The sequence below is a fragment of the Alligator mississippiensis genome, chromosome 3, assembly GCF_030867095.1.
Source record: "Alligator mississippiensis isolate rAllMis1 chromosome 3, rAllMis1, whole genome shotgun sequence".
Classification (NCBI taxonomy): domain Eukaryota; kingdom Metazoa; phylum Chordata; order Crocodylia; family Alligatoridae; genus Alligator; species Alligator mississippiensis.
Window position 1 is genome coordinate 2,326,795 of NC_081826.1, and position 15,798 is coordinate 2,342,592.

The following is a 15,798-nucleotide window of genomic DNA, read 5'->3' on the forward strand; positions in this document are numbered from 1 at the left end:
CACCTTTTTTCATAAAAGCAAATGGGATTTGGAAGCTAAGGTCTGACTACACAGACGGATTTGGTCGTTGGTCACAAAATGGAGGAGATGGCTGTCTTCTGCTTGGACATGGGAGATCAGGGCTTAGATCGTCTCCTTGGCCAACTCAGAGCAAGGACTTGATCCTGGGCTCCTCACACTCGGGGCAGCCCCCAAACCCCAAGGCTATCAGTTGTCTGGGGTGGGTTTTGGTCAGTCTTGCTGGCTGGGGCTGTTCCACGTGGCATGACGGGCTTTGGTAGGCATCAGGGCAGAAACTGGCACTTTCGGGCTATCCCCGCTTGACCACCAAGCCACGAAATCACTGGCCTGCCCGGTCCCAGCTGGAGCCTGGCAAGTTCTCGGATATCTTGGTATTTGTCTCAACATTGTTGATGGTAGGTTTAGTGCCCATGGGAGCCATTTTTGCAGCCAAATTGACCCGTGGCCTGGTCTAGTCACTGCCGTTCCACTGTTCGAGGACCAAAATAGGGTGGAAACGTCAGCTATTTCACATCTTCCACCCACAAGTGGCTAGCTCAAAGGATCTAGCCCAAAGGATCACAGCGATCCATGTCAGGAAGGTTGAAACCAGCCATTTGGGGGCTTCTGACCTTTCCCTTCATCTTTTTTCACGTTGGAAACTTGTCGCGAAATCTGTCCCCGAGTCACACGTGGGCCAGGCAGGCCCCGAGCTCCATTTATCATGGAATAAACGATCCCAAAAAATACCCATCACGGGTATCCGAAAAAACACCTATTGGGGAATAAACTAGAAAAAATACCCATCTTGGCCAAACCTAACCACTCAGCCCAGCCATTCGTTGTCAGTCTATTGTCGACTTCAGACCGGAGATGGCCACATCCTCCCCTCCCTGACAGCCGCTCAGTGCAATTTCTGGGATTTCAAAGGCCTGGGTGAGATCCTCCAAAATGAGACCTTGTCTGCACCAGAAGGGCTGGTCGGCACCGTGATGCTGGTCACCGACCTCCTCTTTGCCCAGAGGCAGCTGGGATGGGCTCAGAGCTGACCTGCCATATGCTACCGCTTGCATTGGGGTAGCTATGTTGCTCTGAAAGGCAGTTTTCTTCTCTTTCCTGCCCAGCACCGATGTGAGTGGCGTGTATATCGAGCCGGAGATCCCAAGATCCAGGTCAACTCATGTCGCGGTGAAGGAGCTGCAGGAAGGAGGGAGCCCCCCCACTTCCCTGAGTGCTCAGAGCTGCCCTTGCCTGGCTGTACTGGCCGGTGACTTGCAGACCGGGGATGCTCACATATCAAGGGCCTGATCCTGGGAGGTGCTGAGCATCTGCTGAGCCCTGCAGGCTCCCCATGACTTATGAGGAACGCCTTGCCAACTAGTCTTTGCTGCATGATGCAACACGCCTGATAAAATCATCTCCATGGGAGTACGATAGAGCTGGGAGCAGGCAGGATGCCCTGGGGACCCCTGCAGCAATTCTCTGGGGGCTTTCCCCCCTCGCTGTGAGCCTGAGACAGCCTTGCAAAGCCAGCAAGGCCACGACGGCTGGAAGACATCGCCCTGTTTCCCGATGAGCTGATGGCTCCTCCCATTCTCGTCCCGTTTTCTGCATCATTTCCTGCTCCCTTCCTGGACAGACCCCCCCTGCTTCCTGTCCAATGTCCTGTTTACAGCAGTGCCGGCACGCGGTGGGGCCAAAAGGTCCCCCTCCACCCCCTGCTGCTGCTCCTCGTTAGCACCTCAGGCAGAGCTGGGCCCCGATGCTGCAGGGACCCCGCTCTGGGGGAGCAACACGATAATTATTCTGTGATAATTATTCCGTGATAAAGCAACATGGAAAACCCTGTTCTCTTTTCCCCTCCTGCCCCAGCTGCCCCACGGCTCCTTTACCGTCCAGCGGCCCCGTCCCACTTCCCCGGCTTCTGTTCGTTCCTGTTTGGCTCCCGAGTCCAGGGTGAGGGGCACGGGATGTCCTGCCCCTCGCCGCAGGGCTCAGACCTTTTCCCTCCTCACGGCTACAAGGAGCTATTAGATCTGGCTCCCAGATGTCCCAGGCTTTGTCCCGCCGCCCTCACATGTGCAAGGCTCCTGGTGATGCTAACGGGGGCTCTAAAAGAGAGCTCGAGCGGTGGCACTGGGGCATCCGCTGCTGATGGCGAGGGCGTGAAGACCCGGAGAAATGAGCCTTTCTGAGCTGGCTTGCATAGGGCATTGGGGTGCAAGGGGTCGGCCGGTGTGCCTAAAGGGCGACCACTCCTCTTCCCAGTCCCCTTGCTCATCTGTGTGAGATGAGGGTCTCTTCTCCCTGGCCTCGTCTGCCCAACTCTTTGCTCCAGGGAGCAGAGGGGGGAAAGTTTCCTATGAGCAGGGACTTCACTCACCTGCCTTCTCTCATCCTGTCCATCCCATCAAAGAGTTTCCGCAGCCACCTAAGGAGGGAACAGAGAAGAAGTGGATCAGCTTGGAGCCAGGGGTCCCCTCAAGTGCTGGGGGACCAGGCTGGGCCTTCTCCGCAAGGGACGGAGCCTCATGGAGAAGTGTTAGCACCTACGGGCCCCTCCGGATCGTCGGTGCTCTTTAGGATTAGTAATCACATGGCCCCAAATCGGACCTGATGCAAACAGACCCTTCCCCACCCTTCACTTCCCTGTGCCCCCCAAAGATGCCCTGTAGCTCATGCCCCATCCAGCCCCGCTCGGGAATGACTGTGGGAGCTAGAAGCCAAGGTCCGGTGGATCCCAAGTCCTGCCCCTACCTCTCAATCTGCAGCGGCGTCTGGGCTTTCTGAGTGTCTGTCACCAGCCAGTTCAGCCCCGCTATCCACAGGTTGACGTCTTCCTCGCAGAAGGCTGCGGGCGGAGAAGGGGCGAGTCAGGCCAAGGTGGCAGGAAATGACTTGAGGTGGGCTGGGCTGCAAAGGCAGCTTCTTCTCCTGGCTCAGGGGTATTGGGACTGCGGGGCTTGGGGTCTAGTTTAGGAGATGCTCTGCTTCATACTGACCACGGCACATCCCCTTCTCTCTCTCGGTACTCACCAAGCTAATCTCAGCCTAAAATCAGCATTGCTACACCGACGATAAAAGCGAGGGACGTGCAAGGAGAAAGATTGGCTTGGAACTGCTGGGGGAAGTGTCCTGTCTCCCCCCTGCCCTGTGACCCTCTCTCCCAGCCTGTGTGGCCATGTCCTACTGTCTTCCACAGCTGCCGCCCATCCTCCCCCTGAGACCAGGGCCCGGCGAGATGGTTGGGAAGCTCTTGGGGCTACCAGGTACCCAAAACCTCAACATTTGCAACCCCCAGGGAAAGAGTGAGGATGTCTCCATCACCCGCCCCTCGTCCCTGTCCTTCATCCAGCACTGACCGGCCACACTGAGAGTCCGCAGCCTGAAATCCGGTCCATACAGGATGATGAAGCACATGGCGGCGTCCAGTTTCCGAGCATCTTCTGGGTATCGTTCAAAATCCCGGGAGTTCTTCCCGGGGCGGATCTCTTTGATCTCTCGAATGTCAACTGGGGAAGAAAGAGAAGACCCTGTCACACTTTCCCAGAGGGACCTCTTTCTAAGTCTTTCGTGCCAGGAGTCGGGGCAGCTTAATGAAGAATAAAGACATAGTCCTGCAGCGCCATGCAACTAACTGGATTGTGACGTGCTCTGTGCATCTCACGCATAAAAGTAATGCTACTCGTCACTGAAATGCAGCTACTTCTGGGGTGGAGCACAGCAGGACACTGTTTCAGAGAGGGAGTGAGCAAATAAAACCACAGGAGGAAAGGAGGGAGGAGGACACTGATCCTACTGATGTGAAAAGTCCCAGGGACCTCATGCAAGTACAACCAGGCAGGACCTGGGTAGCGCAGGGCTAAGGGGCTCTGAATCCCACATCTCAGCAGGGAAAGCACCCTCTGCATAGGCTTTTCTGGTGAGTGCCCCCTACAAGTCCATGCACAATCCAACTCTGCACGTTGCCTTATGTGTTGCACATCTATGTATGCACAAGAGCCAGCGAGCCAAGTGCGCTGGGCAGCGCTCAATGGCAACCCGCGAAGAACCAGCCCAGACGGGGACATTGTCCTGTTTGCAAGGAGGCTCAGACTGGGAGACTAGAGGCCCCTTTTGCTCTCCTGAGACCAACCAGAAAATGCCTGAGTTTGGAGTCTCCCCCTCCTCCCGCAGCAGAAAGCCTTTCTCTTCCCAGTGTCCCGGCTTCCCCAGCAGAGTTATTTGGAAGAGACAGGGCTACAGCCTGGAATTTGCTTGGGCAGAAAGCCAGCCCTGAGGCCCATTATGTGCCCCCCAAGCTCTACCCCATTAGGATTGATGAAGGATTCAAATGGTGCTTCAGCCTCATGCTGCCCTTTCTGCACAGCCTGGGATTTCTCAAGGCAAAAGTGACATGCTGGTGGTCTCCCCAGGCACATCTCTAGCAGGGAATCCCCCCCTGAGAGTACCCACTATTTGCCCAAGTCATGGACTTACAATGCACGGTGCTGGGCACAGATGAGAATTAGTCCTAGCAGACTGGCATGGACCGGGGAAGGGAGGGATTTGCTTTCCTCTGTAGCTGGCAGCTGGGTCCTCTGCCTGGGATCTATACTTTTATGAAGTTCTTCCTGGCCTTGCAGTGGCAGGACACTGTGTGCCCCTCGACCTGGAGCAAGTTAAAGGGGTGATTTTGGTGTTATGGGCATCGTGCCTGGTAGCTGTGCATGAGGGTTTGTTACTGGAGTGCTTAAGAGCTGGTGGTTTAGATGGGGCTAATCCTGCCAGGAGCCGGGGGCTGGACTGGATACAAGCTCTGGAGGGCCCCGGAGGTTGGGGGCAGGATGGTGGTGTTCTCCACTGTGATGGAAAGAGGCAGCAATATCTGTCTCAGCTTGAGCTGACCACAGAACAGCTCAGTAAAGCGCAGATGGAGAATTCAGCTTGGGCTGAAGGAGACACGTCTGCAGCAGAGAGGTCGATCTGTGCATCCTCTCCACGGAGAGCAGTGGGGTATCTGCTGGCAGATGAGGTTACCCAGAAATAAGGTAGGAGAAGAGAAGGGGAGTAGGAGAAGAAATAAGTGCAGGCAGATGGAGAAGCGGTGCCTGGAAGAGGACAGGGGTCGAGGCGCGAGTCCAAGATGCTGGAAGGCAGCTGATATCGGGGTTAAGAGGGAGCCAGGACGATGGCAGCTCTGCAAGGAGGGGAGAAGGGACGGGCACCGGGGCAATCAGCCTGGCAGCAGGATTTCTGCCAGAGGCGCAGGGGGATGAAGCAGGTTTGTGCCCACCAAGAGGGAAACAAAGAGGGCAGTGCCAGCCGCCCACCCCAGCCCCACTCTTGCCTGGCAGCCAATGTCTCCGCATGGGGATCTTTCCACCTCCCTCCTTGCTGCAAAATCATGCACATGTCCTACCACAAAGAAACCTCTCTATTAAATCTGAGTCCTTTAGCTACCATTATGAGCAGACCACGCAGAATTAGGAGGGGGAAAACCATCTGTGACGGGTGGGGAGCCCTAGCCTGGTAGACACCACAAGAAGCAAGGGCTGATGGTGGGGCTAGGACACACAGCCCCAGTCCTGACCAGCCCAGGCTATGTCCAGCTGGGACGTCCTGGCCTCCAAGCAGTTAATGGAAGCCCTTTTTGCCATTGCTTTCCCACAAGCCACAGCCCCCCCAGGCATGACCACAGCATTTCTGTGTTCCCCCCACTGCTGACAAACGAGCTATGAATCCCATGCCGGCTGGCATGCACCCCAGGGAAAGGATGGAGCACTGACCAGCAAACAGCTTGCAGAGGACAGGCCTCCTTCCTTGGCAGCCCAGTTACCCCAAACACCAGCACGCCGTCAGGGAGCTAGCATCACCCGTGCATGGCTGCCAAGTCAGAGCCTGGCTGCAGAGCCGAAGCGGAGAAACCTCTGCACCGGGCTGGGGTGAAGAGGGAGCTGACCCCTGCGGCGCTCACTCTGGCCCCTGTGGCCAGACGACCAGGTCTTGGAGTCTACTTAGCTCTTCCTAGAGACACTTTGGAGCATCCCTGGAGTTGGCAGGGCCTGGCAGGATGCCAAAGCAGTGCCCTTCAACAGGTCCACGTGCCCTCATCCTGCAACCGAGCCCGTTTCTCTCCCCTCAAGCAGCCTTGTGCACGGTCCTGGCCCCCTCCGCTGCCTGGACTCTGCTCTCCCACTGGTATCTGCCAGCTGGTACATCCCCGCTGCCCTTGCCTTCAAACCAGGGCAGCCTTCAGCAAGGCCAGGCAGGTCATGCACGCCAGCGGTGTCAGCCAGCCAGGGTCAGTGTCCGGCCAGGCTCGTTTCTAGCCTGGCCCCAGATGGCATCTACCAGGTCTGAGGCCTGTAGCGTGCTGCTTGTCGAGCTGAGACGTGAGAAGGGCAAACTGGATGGATGCACTGGAAATTGGTGGAGTGGCTGCCGTTAATCCGCAGGACCCAGGGACTCCTTCGCTCCCTGCTGAAATGCAGCCAGCTCTGGGGTAGAGCTCTGCCAAACCTGCGCAGAGATGCTGCACAACAGCCTGGGGTATGAAAGGGAGGAGGATCCTCAGTGCCACATCATGGGCATTGCAACTTCTGTTTGCTCAGCGTTATCCCTGGGCTTGACGTGCCCAGGATGCCCAGGGCAGCGCTGCCCAATGCATGCAGCGTCCCAGGAGATCTCGATCAACGGCCGTATCTCCTCCAAGGGAAACCGAGGCCAGGGCACCTCCTACTGATCCTGCACCATGCTGGGACACTGGGGTCACTCCAGACCCCCTTTGCACAGTGCAGCCCCCCCCTCACCTTAGCACTGACTCAGAGGGAAGAGCCATGTGCACCGGGTCGGGGCCGGAGCCACTTTCTGCGCTATCAGCATTTCAGAGGCAGCCTTCCCTTCTCCTTCCCTTTCCCCCTTATCTCTGTTCACCTTTGAGCAGGGACGCCTGTCTCTCCCCCTCCCTCTGTAATCAGTTCCCCCCAGGCTGACCGTGGATGAGATAAGCAGGAGCAAAGGGCCCCGGGTCATCTGCCCTGGATGGGTCTGGTGCAGAGGGTGGCACTGGGGGGGTCTCAGGGGCCTGCCTCTGGTGTCCTACCCCCCAGGCTAACACCTTTCCTCTCCCTGCTATTCCAGCTCCCTTTCTCATCTTCCCCTCTGGGTCCCATGTGAATGCAGCGCCTTGTCCTCCTCGTCCGCAGGGCCAAAGCACCAGCCGTGGCACAGCCCTTCCCCAACACTGTCCTGCTAGCTCATCTTCCCCCTGCATTGGATGGGCTGAGCAGGGTCCATTAAAGCCAAGACTAGCAGAGGATGCTGCCCAGAAAGGGTCTGAGGGCCAAGCGTTGACTGGGCTTTGCCGTGGGGATGCCAAGACCCACCAAACTCATTTCATCCAGGCCAGAAAAACAGCTAGTCCCTACAGAGACAACACAGGCTGGATCCAAAGTAGCGACCCAGGGGCCCTGCAATACATGAAAGCAGGATAGAAACCAGCTATAAAGTTGTGACACATTTTCAAGCACTAACGGTAGCTGGCTGGCTCTTTTGATAGCAGGAAGGGCATTTTTATGGCATGATCATTACTTCGCATGTGTGGCCTGACTACATTTATTGAGCATTTCACTAGTTAAATGTGTGCTATAGGTAACGTGTGACAGGGGCCCTAGAGGTGAAAAGCTCCACACACCAGTGCTAAGCACCAGCATGCCTAGATCCAGCAAAGCTTTCCAATCTTTGTCTATCAGATCTCCCCTCTGCTGCCCTCCCTCCAGGTTAGCAGAAGTGGGGGGGAACGTCCTTTTCGGCTCATCAAAGTTGCTCTTGAATAGACTGGCACAGTCCACCTCTTTCTGGAGATGCCCAGGCTGGGAACAGCTTCCCTGCGCCGGTCTTGTACACGTTATACGTCGCTTATACACGTCACAGGATGGCAGCAACAATCACCCTTTCGCTAGCTGAGTCACATGTGAAAATACACGTGGGCATCTTTTTATCGTGGTGATTTTGATTTATTGTGGTAAATTAGACCACCTCCGACATGTTTTATTTTTAGCATGGCCAATTGTTCCAGCAGGATCATGACCGTGCTGTGACAGCGCAGCCCGTGCAGCTCAGCCGGAGCTGGGCAGGGAGTTGGTTGCAGCGTTGGGATCCAAAGTGCCGAGTTCCTGGCTGCCGGGAAAATACGCCCTGTCCCATGCAAACAACGTGCCATCACTCAGGTCCTCAATGCAGGCCCCTTGCTTGCAAACCCTTTGCCCACTCCCCAGATGAACTGAAGCCCATGGCAAAAAAGAAGAGCGCTCTGCAGCTCACCGCCCGCGCCCTCTGCTTTTCCTCTCCAGCCACAACCAGAGGAGACACCCAGACAGCCCATTTCCCGGCCTCTATTCTGGGATGGTGCAGGAAGCAACCCAACACAAACAAAGAGCTGGGTTTGGAGGGCAGGGCTGGCTTCTCCTACACACGCACATGGAGGAGAGAGCAGATTCTGGACAAAAATGCATTGGAAAATGTCCCCATGATTGCTCCTGGCGGAGGGAAGAGAGAGGAAAAAATGCTACGTGTGACAGATGTGAATCTCGCTGCTCAACCCACTTCCAGCAGACGCTTGAATATGCGAGGAAGGAAAGTCATGCAAGAACACGAAGAGAAGAGAATAAATGCCGTACAATAGATGGATGAAGTCAGAACTGAGGGAAAGGAAGGGCTCGGAGGCCGAGGGGAAGAGATACTTCATTGTTCTCTCGCTATGTGTAATAGGAAGTGCCCGGGCGGGACAATGCGGGGAGGGAAGGCAGAGCATCTATAGGGAGGGCATCAAATTCTCCCGGTGCCCCAGGCCAGACCTGCACCACGAGGCTGCTTGCAGGCTGGATCCGTGGGTCAAGTGGTGGTTGCAATGGGGGCCGGTGGCAGAGGCCATGGGGGCAGCGCAAGCAGCCACGGGGTGAGTGGGGCTGTGTCGCTGACTGCCACATCCACTGGGGCCCCGTAGCCCCAAATTTTGGGCAGTTCTGCCCCCAGGTCCCTGCCTGGCCAGGGAAGAGCAGCTCTGCAGGGCAGATCCATACGTTTGAGACCAGGAACGATGGGATGCAAAGAAAACATGCTGCTAGGTCATCTCCTGTGGGCTGGTGGGTCAGCTGCCCCCAACCCACAGCAAGGGGGACTTTGCACAAGTCCTCCCTGCAACCGGCAGGGCCACGTGCCACCTCACGAAAGCATTTCCTTTCCTGCCCTTGGTGGCCCATTGTCACTGCACTGCATGCTGCCGGCCGGTCGGACCGCACAGTTCTTCCCCTTCCCTCGCTCTCCTCAAAGAGGCATCCCCCCTCCCCGGGCTGGGCTGAGCTCATCTTTAATTGAAGACGTCTGCCCAAAGGTGGCAATTTAAGCCTCTGCGAGCCCTGACCACAGGGCGTTCCTTCCCTCCGCAGGACCGTCTGCGGTGCACTCCCATTATCCTCGCTGCAGCGAGACGCGGCCGGTGGGTCATCAGGGTGGGGTTTCCGTGCTGGAGTCTGTCTCAGCCGTTCAGAGACCAATGCTATTTCCAACTGCTCATTGCACAGAGCTGGGTCAATGGGCTCTTCCTCCCCGGGGGGGTGGTTGCAATTAGACACGTGCTGGAAACCCCGTGGTCTAGAGGGTCTCCTTTGGCGCACGAAGCCCAGCCCCGCCGAGCGCCTCTCCTGCTTCCATTTGCCTCTGATGCTGGCGTTTAAGAAACACCGCTGGTGTCTCGTGATTGTGCATCTTAGTCTATTGTTCACAAGCAAAGTCTGGGCAGGCTAAAGGCAGCTGGAGCAGTTGTTGCCGTGTCAGACTTCAACACAGCTCCCAGGGTACCATCATTAATACAAGCATCACGGTCTCTGCTGACATTAATGGACACGGCAGTGATGATAATCTCCTTTGAACCCACTTCTCGAGGCTCGCTGTTCACCGTGGTGGGCTGCTGGCAGCTCCATCTGCTTTAACTCAGGCTCGACAGATCAGGCTTGGCCCTGCTGCAATGAGAATAAAAAGCTCCTTGAAGCAGGGGCTGCTCGTCTGTGTCTGTAGTGCCCCATGCCATCTCATCAAGCGCTGGGCTTGTTTGTTAGAAGTACAGTCCTTGTCCTTCTGCGGAGGAAAGGTGGTTTTGTGAACCAGGCACTGGAAAAGTCGAGAGCTGCGACATCACGTGGCAAGAGGTGCAGAGCTTACTTTTTTGTGCTGTGGTTGCCCTGGGGAGGCCTTGCTATTGCCGGAAACAGGGGGTGCAGTCTCATCTAGAAAAAGCCGATAACGTGTACAAGCGCCCCAGGATGCAGAGAGACCAGGGGTGCATCCTCATCGTGAATGCAGAGGGGGTGCCCAGATGTTGAGGTCCATCCTGGCCCTGTTCAGACATGCATCTTGGCCAGGATGTATGCCACCGGGTGACGTTTGCCAGTGGAGCAGACTCCCATTGCAGGGGAGAAAGTCCTTTACAAAGAGGCTGGCCAGGCAACCTATATGACCTATAGCAACATGACTGATAGCAGCCATGTCTGTCACCATGGTCTGGGGCCGATGGCTCCTAGCTGGGAGGCTGCTGGCATGGAAGCAGCAAACAAAATCTCCTGTGCCAGCCCTCTCGGTTCTCCAGCCCTTCTGCTCATGGCTTGGCCTTCAAAGAAGCAGCCCGAGACATGGGGCATAAAAGAAGTCAGAGACTGGGGAGGAGTATGGGACTAGCATGGCCAGAAGAAGAAATCCCCCTTCACTGGACCCTAATGCATGGTAGTGATGGGGCTGAGAGGGACCAGGCCAGCACCGGGACAACCCCCCAGGAGCCCTCCGGATGTGCGATAACCGTGGAAGAAGGAAAGCAGCTCGGGGGCCCTTTGTCCGGCAAAGGCTGTGGTTATCAAGAAACAATCAGTGCTACGTGGAGAAAGACAGCCAGCGCCGGGTTATTGTGAGGCAGGAGCAAGCAGGAAATGGGTCATTTCCCGGGGAATTTCCAGCAAGGCTCCAGCTCCAGCTGGGTTTGTAACACAGGGCAGGTAGGATGGAGCAGGGGTGGGAAGAGAAGGGAGGGAGCTACGGGAGGTGAAAGGAGGAAAAGAAAATCCTAAGCAGTTCAAAGCAGGCAGCGACTTTGCATGACAGTGCCTATATGGAGGATACAGCGCAGCTCCTCTGAGTGCAGGGCCCTGTTGTAAAGGTGCACGGGGTCTCCTCTGGAGGAAGGAAATGTACCCCCTGGTCAGACCGGCACAGACTGGGGGAGCTTTTCCCTTCAGCTATAGTGGCAGGTTCCTAGGATCTCTATTAACAGCCTTTTACAGGATCCTGCCTTGGGCAGAGGGGGTGGACTAGATGGGACCTCCTTCCAGCCCCACTCCTCCACAACTGCGTGCTCCAAGTCCTGGGGAACTGGCCACTGGGAAGGAGCACAGCATTGCAGCTCGCTGCTCTGGACATCTGGTGAGCAGAACAAATAAAGGAGAGGGAACTTGGCCAATGACTGTCCGAGAGGCAGTTCCCATCCAGCAGGTTAGTCATCATCAATAAGGGCCTGGCCTGGTGCCGTAGATCACATGTGGCAGATGTTAGTCACGTCCTGGAAGGCATGGCTGGAAGGCAGCAGACGAGGTGGGCAATGCAAGAGCCCAGACAGCAGCGCAGACTCAACTGACCTCTGTGGAGTGAAGAGAGAGACCAAGGATCTGCCAGCTTCTCCCTGAAAATATGGCCACGATCCAAGGAGGGAGAGAAAGGGGAGGAAAGAGGGAGTAGGGGCATGTGTGCACTGCAGACTGCAGGAGAGGGACACCTGTCAAAGCTCTGGGTACACGACCACACAAGTACCCCCTGCACAGCCCTACCTGCATTACCGTGTCTGCGCTCATCCAAACTGGGGGGATGCATAAGTCCCTTATTATTGCTTCCCAGTCAACTGTGGCAGGACTCTCTGTCCTCCCGGCGGGGTGTAGGAAGACACCGGAGGACACTCAACATGTGAGCGATTTAGTTTGCATCCCAGTGCAGAGCTGCACGGCTCCCCCGAGTTAAAATGGAGCCTGGGCTCTAACTCATACGTGCTGTCGAGTCAGCTGGCTCCGGATCAAAGCACCCCCAGGCCTGGAGGAGAAGTGAATATGTGTTGGGCTCAGGCTAGAGCCAGAGTCCTGGTTAACTCCTCAGTGGGCTGTCTACATGTTCATTAATGCACTTTAGCTAATGCGCATTAAATCTAGTACCTCCATTGTGAGATACTAGAAAAATGCACATTAGCCTATTTTAATGCCTATTAGCTAAAAAGCATGTTTTTTTTGGTGATGTTGTAACGTGCATTAAAATAGGCCAATGTGCATTAAAGTGCATGTGTAGACATGCCCACTAGTGCAGACAAACTCAGAGAGGAAAACTGAGGACAGGAAGCGGGGGTAGGGACAATGTGAGGGGCTGCGGACCTCACTTAGGGCCAGCAAAGAAAGAGGAAACCATCTGTTACCCCATCAGGATGTCAGATCGAGATACAAGAGGGGCAGAGGGCTCAGGAAGATGTGGGCTGGCCGGACCAGGGGGTGGAAAGGGGGATGGGGATCAGGAAGGAACCAGCTGACATTAAGCAATGGCCTAAGGAGGAGGATTTGGGACTCCAAGCCGAGACCACCTGGGAAGTGGGAATCCTCCCACGCAGAGGCCAAGCAGGCCTGATCCCAGTGCAATGGAGAAACTTCCCACATTCCCCCTTGGCAAGACAAAGACACAGAAATAGCATGTGACGCTGGGGAGCAGACGGGGGGAAAGCGTTTCAGGGGACAGGAGGGCACAGGCTGCAGGAGCATCTGACTGGGGAAGTGCAGGGGGGACATCATCATCCTGAAATCCCCAACGTCAACACCCACGCATGGTTTTCTGGTTCATTCCTGTTTTTGAGGAAGAGAAGGCTGGATGGGTTGAGAATCATAGAAAACGAGAGTTGAAGGGCCCTCAGGGGGTCACATCTAGTCCAACCCCCTGCTCAAAGCAGGACCAGCCCCAGATACATCATCCCAGACAAGGCTTTGTCTACCCGGGTTTTCAAAACCTCCAAATATCAAGATTGCACCACCTCCCTGGGGAGCCTGTTCCAGTGCTTCACCTCCCTAGTGAGAAAGTTTTTCCTAATATCCAACCTCAACTTCCCTTGCTGCAGCTTGAGCCCATTGCTCCTTGTCCTGTATCTGCCCCCACTGAGACCAGCCCAGCTCCATCCTCTTTGCAGCCCCCCTGCAGGGAGGTGAAGGCTGCTATTCAATCCCCCTCCGTCTTCTCTTCTCCAGACTCAATCAGCCCAGGTCCCTCAGCCTCTCCTCACCAGTCCTGTCCCCCAGCCCCACAACCATTTCCATTCCCCTCCGCTGGACTCTCTTCAATGTGTCCACATCCTTTCTGTAGTGGGGGCCCACAGCTGGACACAGGACTCCAGATGTGGCCTCCCCAGTGCTGAATAGAGGGGAGTGACTCAGGAACGAATAGAAGAGGGTGAATGACCCAGGGAAGGAAAAGAGGCAGCCCAGTGTTAGCATTGTCAATCAAATCCCATTTCTTTTATGTAAGAATCCTATGGGATTTTATAAGGCTGGACCCAAGAGCATCCCAAATAAATGCAATTGAAATTACTCCAACATCCCAGGGAAGGGAAGCGACAATTCTAACTATTTTAGAGATTTTCTGAGCCCTCCTATTGAAGCCTGCAGCAGGAAGAGAGTGCTCTGTGAGATGTATGAGCATAACACCCCAAAACTTAAATTGGGGCTACATCACCTCAACACTACTAAAAAGGTTAACTGCATTCTGCATGATTTGTCTACAAGGATGTTCTCATACCGTGCCCGTCACTGTGGTATCTGATCCCCTTGCAACAAGATCAGCATCACAGGGACCTCCTCTGCCCCAAAGCATGGAGGAAAGTTCCCAAATCCCCGTCAAGCACTATCCTTTTCCTCGTGATTAGAGTGACAGCCAGAAAAGGGAGTCTAAAACAGCACCAGGCTTCTTCTTTTCCAGCAAGAATCAGCAGATTGACTATCTAAAACCTGGACTCCTAATTTCCTGTTATTGGCCCTGCTCGTTCTGAATCGGCTACTGCAATTGTGGTCTGCCTGTTCCTTAAACAAAACCTGGAACCTACTCCTTGTACCGGGGAGAAATCATCAGTGAGACATTTTTAAATCACAGAAAATGAAGAGATAAAACATCAATTGTATCAGGGCAAGAATGACTAGGAAGATGCTGAGCCATGTATGTGATACTAATGAGCCTGAAGAGGTGGGTAAATACTATAGCACGTTGAAATAGTGACAATGTCACAGTCACATCTAGCTCTTGCAGTGCTTTTCCCTGGTAGATCATACAGCGCTCTCCAGAGGAGCTCAGTAATATTATCCCCATTCTACAGGTGAGGAAGCTGAGGCACAGGGAGGCAAAGTCACTTGCCAAGCCACCCGATTAGCTTATGGCAGAGCCAGGAGCAGAACTCAGGTCTCCTAGGTCTGAGTTAGCCATTAGCAGAAAATACAAGCACCAAAAAGCTGCATTACAGTGCAGTAACGCTCTGTGTGGGCTGACTTGGGACTAAAGCTGGGTTACATAGAGGGCTACTGCACAGTAAGGTGTCTACACATGCCTTACAGCACAGTAACTATTCAGGCATAAATTTGCTACCTGCATCATGCAGGTAGCAAATTTAGACCCAAGTTGACAAAAGTTGCCATAAGTTACTGCACAGTACAGGCGTGCATGTGTAGACATGCGCCCATGCTGCACAGTACTTTTCTAACCTAAGTTACTGCACAGCAACTGTGCACGTGTAGATGTGCCCACAGAGTAGGAGGCGGGGAGAGACACAGCCTAATGAATGCCCCCATCAGCTCTGGGGCTGCAAGCTATATTCAAGGAAGACTGTCGGTTGAAACAAGTAGTTTTTCCTGCAAGAGAATCCCCAAAGGTCTCCGACAACGCTGTATAAGGCCTCATTTAGAATAAACCGTGCAAAATGGCGTGAGTGTGAATCGCACAATTATTTCAGTATTTTTGTATTACAAATCAGTGAATGCAGGGCTGGCTTGTGGCTTTGCCCTAAGCATTCCTCACCGGGAATCCCAAATTCATCAGCTTTGAGCTCCTGCTCAGTGCACAACATGCATCCCCCTGAGCCTGGGCTATGGAGGAGGGGAGACCGCGACAGGTCCTATTGAGAGAAGTGGGTTTGGGAGCTCAGGCTGGAGCAGACCTTGCGTTGGCTCGGGAAGCAAGAAATGTGATGACCAAGACGGCGCCTGGTTCATGAATGCTTTAGACCCAGGAACGTGACGGTGCCTTCAGAGCCACACGAGAGAGGACCCTGATGTCCGCGTGGATCTTATTAATAGACCTCGGTCCGAAAGGGAAATGGACCGCTGTTGCTCTTCTCATGAGTGCCGGGGAGCAAATGGAGAGACAGAAAGACTCTTCTGTTCCTATGTTTGCTGGATTTCGTGATCCCAGGGATATCAGGATCTTGGGGAATTACAATTAAAAAAAACTTAACAGCTATCATTGTCTTATCCATTTTAGATATTTATATGGCTCCTTGGCTGCAGCATCTGAGCTCTTCACAACCTTTAATACATATTAAGCCCTGATCCCTGATCTAGCCCATTGGACCTAATGGTCACTTTGATGACCAAATGGAAAGAGGGTCACGGCAATAGAGTACCATCCTGAGGGGCCAGCAGCTTGCCCAAGGCTACAGCCTTAACCCATGTAGTTTGTGTCTAATGCACTGGTTCAGAAAAAAATGATTAT

At 54.6% G+C, this 15,798-nt stretch overlaps 1 protein-coding gene across 1 annotated transcript in view; it reads right to left on the reverse strand.

Moving 5' to 3' along the window:
- Positions 1 to 15,798, reverse strand: part of LOC102574067 (1-phosphatidylinositol 4,5-bisphosphate phosphodiesterase gamma-1) — a 56,299-nt gene that overhangs the window by 26,284 nt on the left and 14,217 nt on the right. The window contains exons 2-4 of the mRNA XM_014600810.3: positions 3,363 to 3,512; positions 2,758 to 2,851; positions 2,384 to 2,431 (exon numbers count right to left, since the gene is read on the reverse strand). Of these exons, the coding sequence (XP_014456296.1) occupies positions 2,384 to 2,431; positions 2,758 to 2,851; positions 3,363 to 3,512 (292 nt within the window). The remainder of the gene's footprint in view (positions 1 to 2,383; positions 2,432 to 2,757; positions 2,852 to 3,362; positions 3,513 to 15,798) is intronic.